The 14,857-nt window shown below is 51.0% G+C and overlaps 1 protein-coding gene across 10 annotated transcripts in view; it reads left to right on the top strand.

The window, feature by feature from the left end:
• The window catches only part of pogzb (pogo transposable element derived with ZNF domain b), a 90,992-nt gene extending 76,450 nt beyond the window's left edge, over positions 1-14,542 (top strand). For all 10 annotated transcript variants that reach the window (XM_078432023.1, XM_078432028.1, XM_078432025.1 and 7 more), the window contains exons 19-20: positions 2,397-2,433; positions 4,986-14,542. In XM_078432023.1, the coding sequence (XP_078288149.1) occupies positions 2,397-2,433; positions 4,986-6,717 (1,769 nt within the window). In that variant the 3' untranslated portion in view covers positions 6,718-14,542. The remainder of the gene's footprint in view (positions 1-2,396; positions 2,434-4,985) is intronic.
• The last annotated feature ends 315 nt before the right edge of the window (positions 14,543-14,857 follow it).

Below are 14,857 nucleotides of genomic sequence, written 5' to 3'. Positions count from 1 at the left end.
CACAACCAAAAAAATATATATAAAAATCATCCCAACACCGACACTCAACAAAAAAAAGACGGACAGACTGCTAGTCAGCCGCTGCCGTTAGGCGCCGCCACGTGTTTGGCGGATATTATCGAAACATATGATTATTAAGGGGTTGGACACCTTAGAGGCAGGAAACATGTTCCCAATGTTGGGGGAGTCCAGAACAAGGGGCCACAGTTTAAGAATAAGGGGTAGGCCATTTAGAACTGAGATGAGGAAAAACCTTTTTCAGTCAGAGAGTTGTGAATCTGTGGAATTCTCTGCCTCAGAAGGCAGTGGAGGCCAATTCTCTGAATGCATTCAGGAGAGAGCTAGATAGAGCTCTTACAGATAGCAGAGTCAGGGGGTACGTGGAGAAGGCAGGAACGGGGTACTGATTGAGAATGATCAGCCATGATCACAGTGAATGGCGGTGCTGGCTCGAAGGGCCGAATGGCCTCCTCCTGCACCTATTGTCTATTGACGTCAGTGCTGCTAAATTAATGTGAAGCTGTCAAAGTCCCTGAGTTTTGAATGCCTCCATTAAATCTCTTGCGTTCCCGGCCACAATAAGAACAGTGCCTCAGCTGAGACTCTCTCTGCCCACCTCTCTTCGCGTGGTCTATGGAAACGATGCAGACTTTACAGCTGAGCCTTTACAAACGTAGAGCCGCGTTTAAAAACAAACCTAAGTTTGGTGTCAAGTTAGGAAGAGGGGATGTTCAACGAGATCTGGGTGTCCTAGTGCATCAGTCACTGAAAGGAAGCATGCAGGTACAGCAGGCAGTGAAGAAAGCCAATGGCATGTTGGCCTTCATAACAAGAGGAGTTGAGTATAGGAGCAAAGAGGTCCTTCTGCAGTTGTACAGGGCCCTAGTGAGACCGCACCTGGAGTACTGTGTGCAGGTTTGGTCTCCAAATTTGAGGAAGGATATTCTTGCTATTGAGGGCGTGCAGCGTAGGTTTACTAGGTTAATTCCCGGAATGGCGGGACTGTCGTATGTTGAAAGACTGGAGCGACTGGGCTTGTATACACTGGAATTTAGAAGGATGAGAGGAGATCTTATCGAAACGTATAAGATTATTAAGGGGTTGGACACGTTAGAGGCAGGAAACATGTTCCCAATGTTGGGGGAGTCCAGAACTAGGGGCCACAGTTTAAGAATAAGGGGTAGGCCATTTAGAACGGAGATGAGGAAGAACTTTTTCAGTCAGAGAGTTGTGAATCTGTGGAATTCTCTGCCTCAGAAGGCAGTGGAGGCCAGTTCGTTGGATGCTTTCAAGAGAGAGCTGGATAGAGCTCTTAAGGATAGCGGAGTGAGGGTGTATGGGGAGAAGGCAGGAACGGGGTACTGATTGAGAGTGATCAGCCATGATCGCATTGAATGGCGGTGCTGGCTCGAAGGGCTGAATGGCCTACTCCTGCACCTATTGTCTATTGGCCCGGCTCAGTTCAGTTTAGCAATACAGTGCGGAAACAGGCCCTTCGGCCCTGCGAGTCTGCGCCGACCAGCGATCCCCGCACACTCACACACTTGCACCAAGCCAATCTTGTACGTCTTTGGAGTGTGGGAGGAAACGGAAGATCTTGGAGAAGAGTCACGGGGAGAACGGACAAGATCCGTACAGACAAGCACCAGATGGAACCCGGGTCTCCGGCGCTGTGAGGCAGCAGCTCCACCACCGTGTTGCCCCGTCTTTGCGGGGGGAATAACATGGAAAAGCTTGTGGCATAGAAACATAGAAAATAGGTGCAGGAGTAGGCCATTCGGCCCTTCGAGCCTGCACCGCCATTCAATATGATCATCCAACTCAGTATCCCGTACCTGCCTTCTCTCCATACCCCCTGATCCCTTTAGCCACAAGGGCCACATCTAACTCCCTCTTAAATATAGCCAATGAACTGGCCTCAACTACCTTCTGTGGCAGAGAATTCCACAGATTCACCACTCTCTGTGTGAAAAAAAAAAGGTTCTCATCTCGGTCCTAAAAGACTTCCCCCTTATACTTAAACTGTGTGACCCCTTGTTCTGGACTTCCCCAACATCGGGAACAATCTTCCCGCATCTAGCCTGTCCAACCCCTCAAGAATTTTGTAAGTTTCTATAAGATCCCCCCTCAGTCTTCTAAATTCCAGCGAGTACAAGCCAAGTCTATCCAGTCTTTCTTCATATGAAAATCCTGCCATCCCAGGAATCAATCTGGTGAACCTTCTCTGTACTCCCTCTATGGCAAGAATGTCTTTCCTCAGATTAGGAGACCAAAACTGTACGCAATGTTTTGCATGCATCCAGTGAATATGCAGTGCATATATTCACATGCAGTGAATATAATCTGAAGTCCATTGCCAAACCTCTCACATATAAACCTCTCTCTTCTTTTTGTAGGTCCAGCCATCTGTGAAGTCAAGAGTCCTATTGTTAAGTAAGTAAACGTTAGAACACAACGGGTGTTAATGTGTGTACTGTTCCACCACTGATTTTTTTTGTGCGGCATCTCCTTTACTCTGACAAAGGTACAAGTGCTCTCTTGAAATCTTTCATCCCTCCGCCCCGGACGTCCCCCCGAAAATGTGGCCCCCAAGCCGGGTGTGGCAGCTGATCTCGGCCTCATCGGGACTTCCACGGCCAATCGGCGGGTCGACTTTGCCTTCCTGTGGAACTCCGGCCTGTTCCGAAGAAGGGTCCCGACCCGAAACGTCGCCCATTCCTTCCCTCCAGAGAATAGCCGCCTGTCCCGCTGAGTGACTCCAACATTTTGTGTCCACCTTCAGCATAAGCCAGCGTCTGCAGTTCCTTCCTGCACAGAACCGCTCCCGTAGCCGACTTCCGAGGCTGACTTTGCAGGCCAGTATGTCGGCTACTCGAGGCGGAACGTTCCGGTAACGTTGGACTACTCACGGAAGCCATGACGTGGGCTGGGTCCGGCAAAATGGAGAATCCAATAAGGTTCTGAAACCAAGGGTGTTGGGCCTGTGTTGTGGCAAAGTGGGCATGTTTGGGTGAATTTGCTCAAAATCTGACTGCTATGTTTGGAATTGATGCGCTGGGCTTTCTCAATTAGTACCTTGTTTCCCCAGGCTAGGAAAAGGCATTCCAGGACAGCGAGGAAGAGTTGGAATAGACTGAAACTTTCTTTATAATTGCAGTTCAATCGTACTTTTGCGGGGAAATGATGTTGCTAGATTTGTTGCATCTGCTTACACGGTAACATGAAGTTTTGCCTGCAGCGGTTTAGAAACATTTAACACACCATGGACTCGGACAATTCCCCTGGAGCAGCGATGTGGAAAGATTAGAGGAGAGGAAAGATTTACAGAAGATGGACACAAAAAACTGGAGTAGCTCAGCGGGTCAGACAGCACCTCTGGGGAGAAGGAATAGGTGACATTTTTCGGGTCGAGACCCTTCTTCAGACTGTTATTCATTGGAGGGAATGCATTTACCCCGAGATTGAGCCGCAGATAACAAAGTCTGAAGAAGGGTCTCGACCTGAAACGTCATCTATTCCTTTTCTCCAGAGATGCTGCCTGACCCGCTGAGTTACTCCAGGTTTTTTGTATCTACGGTTTAAACCAGCATCTGCAGTTCCTTCCCACACAAAAGATTTACAGGCATGGATTAGTGGGGGCTTTTAACGCAGGTGATCCAAGTTGGCGCCCAACCCAGGCGACTATTTTGTGTTTGAGTCACAGAGGTGGATCTGCAGTCACACATTACAATCGTTCCACACTTTAAAATCTCTACTACAGATTCCCTGATCGTGTGTCTGTACGCTGTGAACGGCTCGATTGTAATCATGCATTGTCCTTCCGCTGACTGGTCAGCACGCAACAAAAAAGCTTCTCACTGTAACCTTGGCACAATAGACTAAACTATGTTGCCCAAGACCTAGATTACTGATTGAATATATTACTTCATCTCGCCACTTCTCTGCAGAGTGAACTAGGATGTGTTGCTGAGGCTTTATAAGTCTCCGGTCAGACCACATTTGGAGTATTGCGAGCAGTTTTGAGCCTATATCCGAGGGAGAATGTACTGGCATTGGAGAGAGTCCAGAGGGGGGGTGTGAGAATGATCCCGGCGATGATTGGGTTAACATACATAGAAACATAGAAAATAGGTGCAGGAGGAGGCCATTCGGCCCTTCGAGCCTGCACCGCCATTCGATATGATCATGGCTGATCATCCAACTCAGTATCCCGTACCTGCCTTCTCTCCATACCCCCTGATCCCTTTAGCCACAAGGGTCACATCTAACTCCCTCTTAAATATAGCCAATGAACAGGCCTCAACTACCTTCTGTGGCAGAGAATTCCACAGAAAGTCCTGCCATCCCAGGAATCAATCTAGTGAACCTTCTCTGTACTCCCTCTATGGCAAGAATGTCTTTCCTCAGATTAGGAGACCAAAACTGTACGCAATACTCCTGGTGTGGTCTCACCAATGCCCTGTACATCTGCAGCAGAACCTCCCTGCTCCTAATACGATGAGCGTAATACGACACTGGGCCTGTACTCGCTGGAGTTTAGAAGAATGAGGAGGGACCCCATTGAAACTTGCCGAATAGTGAGCGGCCTGGATAGAGTGGATGTGGAGAGGATGTTTCCACTAGTGGGAGAGTCTAGGACCAGAGGGCACAGCCTCAGAATTAAAGGACGTTCCTTTAGGAAGGAGATGAGGAGGAATCTCTTTAGTCAGAGGGTGGTGAATCTGTGGGATTCATTGCCAGAGACGGCTGTGATGGCCGTATCAGTAGATTTTTTTAAGGCAGAGATAGATATATTCTTGATTAGTAGGGGGTCGGGGGTTATGGGGAGAAGGCAGCAGAATGGGGTTGGGAGGGAGAGATAGATCGGCCGTGATTGAATGGCGGAGTGGACTAGATGGGCCGAATGGCCTAATTCGGCTCCTCTAACTGATGAAGTTCTTTGCTCTGACCAAAACCCTTCCTGATTTTTGTGTCTTCTGTTGCAGGGCTCAGGAAATCAAAACTGTGAGACTCAGCACAGTCTGCTCCACAGACTACATCAACGCACGGGTCAGTTCCCGCGCGCTCGACGACAGGGCGCTTGACGCCAGCACGCCGCCGATCCCGGCGGCTTCCAGCGACGAGGGCAGCTCGTGCCCGTCGCCCGCCGAGGAGGGCGCGAGGCCCCCCATCCCGGCGGCGCCCGCCCAGGACGAGGGGAAGGTGAAGAGCCCGAGCCCGGAGAAGGTCGAGGAGGCGGGTGTGGAGGAGGAGGAGGAGGTGGAGAGGGAGGCTTTGAGTCCGGAGCGCGTGGCGGAGGTGGCGAAGGAGTCGAACCCAGAGCAACTCCCTCCGATCGAGGGAGAGGAGGAGGAGGAGGAGGAGGAGGAGGAGGAGGAGATCGAGCCTGAGGACTTGCCCTGTGATGACGGTCCGCCGACAGAGCAGCAGTTCCGGGTGGTGCTGTGCGCCCTGTGCTGCGGCGTGCAGGCGGCGGCAGACCGCCACGCCCAGCCCCGCGGCCGGGTGGAGCAGTGGCTGAGCCGGTGCACGTGCCACCTGGACTCTGCCCGCGTGCCCGAGCCCTACTTCCTCACGCCCGCGGCCGAGGAGCGGCTGCTGGAGTGGGTGCTGGTGCAGCGGGACCAGCAGCTCCCCCTCACCGACGACACCTTCCTGCGCCAGCTGGCCGTGGCCGCCAGCGCGCCGGGCCTGGTGGGGCGCCACGCCGACTACTGCCCCTGGGCGGTGGGCTTCTTCCTCCGGCACGACCTGGTCGCCCACGCTAAGGTGACGGTGGACCGGCGGCTGCCGCGGGCCATGGAGGACAGCATCCAGGCCTTCTTGGAGTTCGCCCAGCGCCGGGCCAACGTGCGCGACTTCCCGCGCCGCATGGTGGCCAACATGGACGAGATCCCCATCTTCCTCGACCCCGACTCGCTGAGCCGGCACGACGGCGCCCTGGGAGGGCTGGGGCTGGCGGGCACGGGGCAGCCGCAGTTCGTGGTGGTCTTCACCATCCTGGCGGACGGCAGCCTGCTGCCCACCATGGTCTTCTCTCGCGGCGGCCTGCCCGCCTGGCTGAAGGTGCCCAGGGACGTCCTGCTGGAGGTGAAGAGCGGTGGACACAGCCCGGAGGACATCCTGCGGCTGTGGCTGGCCAAGGTGTGGCGGGGCCACGTGGCAGCCACCGCGGCCCAGCGTCGCCGCAGCGTGCTGCTGCTCGACGGCTTCCGCGAGCACACCTCGGACGGCTTCATCGAGGGCCTAAGCCGCTGCAACTCGCTGCCCTTGGTCATCCCCAGCGGCTGTAGCTCCAGGGTGCAGCCCCTCGACATGTGTATCAGCCAAACCTTCAAGAACTTCCTGCAGAAGCGCTGGGGCGAGTACGTGGCGGAGGCCAAGTGCTACCGGGACGTCTACGGCGACGTGCTGCAGTCCCTGCTCAACTGGGTGGGCGAGGCAGCCGAGTTTGTCGGCTCCAACGCCGAGCTGGTTCAGCAGTCCTTCCTGGCGGCCAGCGTGCTGTCGGTGTCCAGCGGCCGCTACTCCTCCCGGCGGCACAAGGTGGCGCTGCAGGCGGAGCTGGTCAGCTTCCTGCAGGAGCAGCTGGAGCTGGGCGGCAAGGCCGAACCGCCCTCCCCATCCCCCTCCCTCGACCCCCGCCTGCTGACCCGGCTCTTCGAGGCCGACAGCGACTCCGAGTCGTTCTACGGCTTCTGCGAGGGCGATCTGTAAGCGGCCGCCACTTGTCATCGCCGCCCACTTTCTTCAAAAGGGGGGGCGGGGAATATGGTGGGGGGGTGGGTACCGGGCATCGATCCGTGCCACGCTCCCGAAAGTTGCACCAAACAGTTCCCCCGCCGACCAGAGGCGACAACGAACCCACTGCCCATTAGGGTATGCTGATTTATAGGCTCCCCACCCCCCTCTCGTATCTCCGCACACCACCAATGCCAACTGGAGACCCAGGGGCGGCATCAAGGGGCAACTCATTCACCCTCACACCCAACCCCGATCTGTAATAATCCAAATTGACCATTGTTGAGCGTGAGAAAGAGAGAGATGCTTTATATAAAACGTGACGTTGACAAATGGGCATTATGTTTGGTGTGATTTTTTTAGTTCCCCCCCCCCTCCTCCTCTGCCTTTGGCCCGTGGTTTCAACTAGGACTTCATCCCCGCTAGAATAACAGACCCCATTCCACGCGATTATCTGACCGTCTCACCAATGCCAACGTTTTAGTTGCGGGAGTAGAGGAATAATCCTCCCCTTGATCTTTTAGCCTCCGGTGTCTCAGCTGTTGGTTTGTGTCTCGGCCCCCGATCTCCCCTCTGAAGCACGTGCGTCATAAGGAATAAGAGTAGAATTAGGCCAATCAGCCCATCAAGACTACTCCACCATTCAATCGGGGCTGATCCACCTCTCCCTCCTAAAATGCTGGAGCATTGCTCCAGGCAGCATCTCTGGAGAGAGGGAATGGGGTCGAGACCCTTCAGGCTGATGTCATGGGAGTGGGAGGTACATGGATAAAGAAGCCTACAGATAAGGAAGTGTAGGGTGTGAAAACAGAGCAAAGGGAATGACGATCGCAGAACATGTAGACTAGGTCATTGTTAGCTGGGAGAAGGCAAGAACAAAGCAAACATAAGACAGTAAAACTGGGAAGGGGAGGGGATGGAGAGAGGGAATGCAAGGGCTACTTGAAGCTAGAGAAGTCAATGTTCATACCGCTGGGGTGTAAGCTGCCCAAGGACCCCATCTCTCTACATGTCCAGCTTTCGGCATGTCCAGCTTAGGGCCGGCTTACAACGTCAAACCCAGGGCTCGATGGCCATTGACCGTTTACCATCGCCCTTCCCTGTAATCAGTCACCGATTTGTAAATTGAAAGGGCGCAGCCAGCGGTAGAGTTGCTGCCTTGCAGCGAATGCAGCGCCGGAGACCCGGGTTCCATCCCGACTACGGGCGCTGCCTGTACGGAGTTTGCACGCTCTCCCCGTGACCTGGGTGGGTTTTCTCCGATATCTTCCATTTCCTCCCACACTCCAAGGACGTGCAGGTTTGTAGGTTAATTGGCTTGGTAAATGTAAAAATTGTCCCCAGTGGGTATAGGATAGTGTTAATGTGCGGGGATCGCTGGTCGGCGTGGGCCGAAAGGGCCTGTTTCCGCGCCGTTATCTCTAAACTGAAAGCCAAGCCCGTTCACATTTAAATGGCTCGATAGCCAAGATTTGAATGAGTGCGGAAATGAGGAACTGCTGGCAACATGGCGGTGCAGATGAGTGTGTAGATGGCTCAGCCCTCATTCCCTCGATCAAATCCCTTCTGCACAGACCAGCAATGGGGTTTGGGCGCAAAAACCCAACTCTGGGATCGGGGCGAAAGATGGACCCTGAGGTTTTATGGGCAGCTGATTTATTGAGCATTTTTGACCCGAGCCCCAGAGGGGGCCTTTCAGTAACTGGGCGGAACTTGTGGGCAAGTCTTCCGATGGGTGTTTTGGTAGCTGACAAACATCGAAACAAGGCGCAGGAGGAGGCCATTCAACCCTTCGAGCCAGCACTGCCATTCAATAAGTTCATGGCTGAGCACCCACAATCTGTACCCCGTTCCTGCTTTCTCCCCGTATCCCTCGATTCCGTTAGCCCTAAGAGCTACATCTAACTCTCTCTTGGAAACATCCAGTGAATCGGCCTCCACTGCCTCTTGTGCCAGAGAATTCCACGGAGTCACAACTCTGGGTGAAAAAGTTTTTCCTCACCTCAGTCTTTTTAAACTGTGACCCCTGGTTCTGGACTCCCCCAACATTGGGAACATTTTTCCTGCATCTAGCCTGTCCAATCCCTCACGATTTTAATATGTTTCTATCTATAAGATCCCCTCTCATCCGTCTAAAGTCGTGTGAACATAAGCCCAGTCGATCCTTTCTTTCATCATATGTCAGTCCCGCCATCCCATTCCTGCTTTCTCCCTGTATACCTCGATTCCGTCAGCCCTAAGAGCTTTGGCCTAACGAGTTCTGGCCCCTTCCACCCCTCTTGATGAGAACTGACGTGGAATTTCTCTAACCCAGCACGATTCACAACTCCTATCATCGAAACCGAAGATAGGCACAAAATGCTGGAGTAACTCAGGCGGCATCTCTGGATGGGATAAGAAGCAATGGGTCATTTGAAAACACCAGCCTCTTCCTCCCCCCCCCCCCCTTCCTAGCTAGCCAAACGACCCCAAGACCAACAGACTTAGTTAGTCTCCCTCCAGCAACTTCACTCTTGCTGGGAAGAGGAGGTCAAGGCCATTCTTCCTCCCTCTAATCCTTGGACAGGAGCTCATAAGTTATCGGAGCATAATTAGGCCCATCGAGTCCACTCCGCCATTGGAACCATGACCGATCTATCCTTCCCTCAACCCCATTCTCCCGCCTTCTTCCCTGACAACCCGTACACATCACGCCAAGGATTTAGTGTGATGACCGCCAAAGCCACTGAGCTTAAGTGTGAATTTCCCCCCCCCCCTCAGAATGGTGGGTGTGTTGAATACAGTACCTGCAATGGTCTGCCCAGCTAAAGTCAGCGTTGTTGGATAGTGTTAGCGCGTGGGGATAGCTGAACACGCGGGCCGAAGGGCCTGCTTTTGCGCTGCATCTCTAAACTACATGAAAGGCGAAGAACCAGCAGTAGACAGAAATTCGACTTTTCTTTTATATATATATATATATATTAAAAAAAGAGGAACTTGCCCAAACTAATGTCCTACTTTGGTTGGATCCAGTCAGCGCCCGACCGATGTGGACTGTCCGAGATGCCAGACTGACAGGTTACATTAGGGTTTCCAGTCCTCTTGTGGCAATGGGCGGCGATCGAGGTAGTTGTTTCACACAATACTGGCGGTAAAGCAGATAGCGATGCCACCTCGCGCCCCTTGCCCACAGCCTGATCGTCACTTCATTCTCGGGGAGGGGGTTTCGCAAGGCCGGCTTTCTAACATCTCAGCCCTCCCGAGTCTCTCTAAAGGAGCATTCGGTCATTTTTGGTTGGGAGAGGTTCTGGTTGAAGTTATTGGCCAGATTACTGTATAAACTCTACTTGGATCAGCTTCCACCAACGCTGGTTTCACAGAGGAACTAGATTTCTGGGGTGCAATCTATAAATGTAGCAATACCTTATTTTCCTAAAGCAGATAATCTATGAGTGTATAATGTATTTTTAATCTCTGCTCAGTTATTTTGCCACTGTTGTATATATAATTGATGTATATAATCAGTATTTCCTGTTTAGTTATGTTTCTATTAATATAACAATGGATAGAGTACCTGAACTTTGCCGACTGGATTTCATCGGTCTGTGGCAGTGTTAAGGTATTTGAAAATGTAGACATGCATCTTGGCTGGGGAAGGGTTTGGCTGGTGGAAGATAATCCCATTCCAGGATTGTGGCTCGGCCTGGTTTCAGTTGGGATGTGTGTGGTTTCTGCCCTACATACACCCACTGGGCTCCAGTGGTATCTGTCCCAATGCACACATAGACAGCAGATGCAGGAGTAGGCCGTTTGGCCCTTCGAGCCAGCACCGCCATTCAATACGATAGAAGCAGAAGACAGGAGCAGGAGTAGGCCATTCGACCCTTCGAGCCATTCAATATGATAGAAAATAGGTGCAGAAGGAGGCCATTTTGGCCCTTCGAGCCAGCACCGCCATTCATTGTGATCATGGCTGATCATCCACAATCAGTACCCCGTTCCTTGCCTTCTCCCCACATCCCTTGATTCTGTTAGCCTCAAGAGCTAAATCTAATTCTCTCTTGAAAACCTCCAGTGAATTGGCCTCCACTGCCCTCTGTGGCAGAGAATTCCACAGTTTCACAACTCTCTGGGTGAAAAAGTTTTTCCTCATCTCAGTCCTAAATGGCCTAACTCCTTATTCTTAAACTGTGAACCCCCTGGTTCAGGACTCCCCAACATTGGGAGGGAGGAAGAGAATTGGAGGGAGCACACTGGAGGAGACGGTCTGTTACACTCCCTGCTGTCATGAAGGCACTTGATGCCCCAGCCCGAGGTGATTAACCTGCCATGATTGTTCAAGGTGGAATGAACTGATGTGGGTCTTTAATCAGGCGTAGAATTAATTGTGTCCGTTCCCAGCGTCACTGAATGCTGTTTTTGGGCTTCTCCACTTTCTCCTCCGCTAACGGGAAGACACACTACAATAAACACGGGTCAGGTTTGGACCAAGGACCCGAAACGTGCCCATTCCTTCTCTCCAGCGATGCTGCCTGTCCCGCTGAGTTACTCCCAGTTTTTTTTAATGTCTCTGTAGGATATGTGGCCTGTCATCCACACTTTAGACATGGAGAGAAAGGCATTGTGGTAAGGCCAGAGGAATTGGGGCCTCAAAATAGTCTTGACAAGGGCACAACCATCTGGAGATGGAGCAGGGTTTAAACTGAGGGTAGACACAAAGTGCTGGAGTAACTCGGTGGGACAGGCTGCATCTCTGGAGTGGCTCAAGATCTCGACCCGAAACGTCACCTATTCCCTTTCAGACTCAAAATCTCCCATCTTGCAGGTTCTTGCCAATCCACAATCTAGTCTCTGATCTCACTCGGTTCCTGTGCAATCAAAAGCTGGTGTCTGCATTGCATGCAAAGCTTGTGTGTGAAAAATGTCCCTCTGGATTCCCACAAGTTCTTCCTTCACTTCACTTACCCCGAAGGTTACATATTGCCTGGGCCAGTCACACCTCCATCAGTCTTCAGGAGAGGAAGGAAGGGAGGGGGGAAAGCACCAGTTTTCTTAGCCCGAATGTAGACACAAAACGCTGGAGTAACTCAGCGGGTCAGGCAGCATCTCTGGAGAGAAGGAATGGGCGACGTTTCGGGTCGGGACCCTTCTTCTGACCTCTTCCCTCAAGAGATGCTGCCTGGCCCGCTGAGTTATTCCAGCATTTTGTGTCTACATTCGGTTTAAACTAGCATCTGCAGTTTTTCCCCCCTAGTTTTCTGATCCCTGCAGCTTTAAGTGTAACGTGGGTGGCTTTATGAAACTCCAGGGCTTTTTGGTGGTGGTAAATGACCCTGGAGAACCTTGTGTCTTCTCTTATGAGACTGCTCGACCACAGCACACTACATCCATGCAAGGCCACCTGTCTGAACTGCGTGGGCAAGAACTGCAGATGCTGGTTTACACCGAAGATAAGACACAAAATTGCTGGGGGGGAACCTCAGTGGGGCAGGCAGCATCTCTGGAGAGAAGGAATGGGTGACATTTCGAACCTGAGACACTTTCTCCAGTCTGAAACGTCGCCCATTCATAGAAACATAGAAAATAGGTGCAGGAGTAGGCCATTCGGCTCTTCGAGCATGCACCGCCATTCAATATGATCATGGCTGATCATCCAACTCAGTATCCCGTACCTGCCTTCTCTCCATACCCCCTGATCCCTTTAGCCACAAGGGCAACATCTAACTCCCTCTTAAATATAGCCAATTAACTGGCCTCAACTACCTTCTGTGGCAGAGAATTCCACAGACTCGCCACTCTGTGTGAAGAAATGTTTTTTCATCTCGGTCCTAAAAGACTTCCCCCTTATCTTTAAGCTGTGACCCCTGGTTCTGGACTTCCCCAACATCGGGAACAATCTTCCCGCATCTAGCCTCTCCAACCCCCTTAAGAATTTTATATGTTTCTATAAGATCCCCCCTCAGTCTTCTAAATTCCAGCGAGTACAAGCCGAGTCTATCCAGTCTTTTTTCGTATGAAAGTCCTGCCATCCCAGGGATCAATCTGGTGAACCTTCTCTGATGCAGAGGAGATGCTGCCTGTCCCACTGAGTTACTCCTGGCATTTTGTGTCCCACCTCTCTCTCTCTCTCTCTCTGACTGACTCCCGATCAGCAAGCAAGCCAGTCTGGTTCAGAATTGAAGATAAAATATATATTTTAATACGGTTTTTGTTTTTAAAGTCAGCAAAGAAACCCATGGACACTTGAGCCGTTTCAAAAAATAGTTTGAAAAGTGTGCTTGTGGTGGTGATCCCTCCCATTTTCTATGTTTCCAACAGCGCATGAAATGCGAATGCAACAAGGATGCATTTTGTTGGGAGGAGCAGCTGCTTTTGGACTTGCTGTCCGAAAACCGGCAGTCACCTAATTCCACGGTTCTAATGTCACACTGGAAGAAACCAATTCCACACAACATTTTTTACTGGCGAGTGTCAACAGTTACAAAGGGAAGCAACTTTTTTTTAATGTATTGCCTCCGCCTCCCCCTTGTGTGTATTGCAATTGGGTCATCGTCTTATCTTGTCCACACGTTGTGTGTCAGCCAACTCTCAGCAATATCATTGTTCTCTGGGCTTTGTGCTGCTACAGAGGGCATCTCGAATAGGTGCTCCACAGTTTGTGGCTCAGTGCCAATAGACAATAGGTGCAGGAGTAGGCCATTCGGCCCTTCGAGCCAGCACCGCCATTCAATGTGATCATGGCTGATCATTCTCAATCAGTACCCCGTTCCTGCCTTCTCCCCATACCCCCTGACTCCGCTATCCTTAAGAGCTCTATCCGGCTCTCTCTTGAATGCGTTCAGAGAATTGGCCTCCACTGCCTTCTGAGGCAGAGAATTCCACAGATTCACAACTCTCTGACTGAAAAAGTTTTTCCTCATCTCAGTTCTAAATGGCCCACCCCTTATTCTTAAACTGTGTGGCCCCTTGTTCTGGACTCCCCCAACATTGGGAACATGTTTCCTGCCTCTAACGTGTCCAACCCCTTAATAATCTTGTACGTTTCGATAAGATCCCCTCTCATCCTTCTAAATTCCAGTGTGTACAAGCCTAACCGCTCCAGTCTTTCAACATATGACAGTCCCGCCATTCCGGGAACTAACCTAGTAAACCTACGCTGCACGCCCCCAATAGCAAGAATATCCTTCCTCAAATTTGGAGACCAAAACTGCACACAGTACTCCAGGTGCGATCTCACTAGGGCCCTGTGCCACATAACTGCCTCGCAGTTGGGCTAGGAGCAGAGTCTAATATTTTTGCTGTTGACATTGAATTCTACAGGATGCTGAGAGCCCCTCGAGCCTCGTTGAATTTTTCCTTAACGATAAATGTTGTTCCATGTGTTTGTGTTTTGTGACAGGCCTCATGTTTGATTTTCTTTGGTCGTTTTGGTTTTTTTTTGGCCCTGTCATTTCCTCTTGCCTTTCCTTTCACTCAGTTGAGGGACTGCGAGCTGGTGGGGAAAGAAAGGAGGGAGATGGGAATGGGGTCGACTTTGTACAAGAGTGAATAATTGCCTTCGGCTCTCAACTCTCGGCTCTCAGCTACAGTGTGATGTTCGGACCTCTGTCGTGTTTAAAGGAAAAAAATCTTCGTTTTTAAAGCTGCAGTCTTCATGGAACGACCTACCATGGTTTTTATAGAGTGAAAACTGATGTATGATAATTTGCATGGGATACTGTAATTTTTTGACTGTCACTGATCCTGTTTACTTTTGACTCCATCTCCAGTTGCTTTGTAAGTATCCACAAAATACAATGTACCTGTAATTGAGAAAGTGACGAGGAAATAAGTCTTTTTTTTTTAAAAGAAAAACTTTTCTATAAACTAATCCAAATGGTCCAGACGTTTATTTTTTTGCTTCGAAGCTTGAATGAATCGATAGTTTGTTTATTGGCACTGTGTGACAAGACACAGTGAAATTCTTTGCTCGCAAACCCAAGGTATTCTCATAATAACCACGTAAAAGTTAGTCGATAAAGTAGCCCGCACCAGGTTTCCGAGATTTCCTCATTCTGTAGACAATAGGCCGTTCGGCCCTTCGAGCCAGCACCGCCATTCAATGTTATCATGGCTGATCATCCACAATCAGTACCCC

This window comes from Rhinoraja longicauda, chromosome 44 (genome assembly GCF_053455715.1).
Source record: "Rhinoraja longicauda isolate Sanriku21f chromosome 44, sRhiLon1.1, whole genome shotgun sequence".
In the NCBI taxonomy this organism is placed as follows: domain Eukaryota; kingdom Metazoa; phylum Chordata; class Chondrichthyes; order Rajiformes; family Arhynchobatidae; genus Rhinoraja; species Rhinoraja longicauda.
The sequence above is the reverse complement of the archived record's forward strand: the minus strand, read 5'-3'. Positions and strand labels throughout refer to the sequence as shown.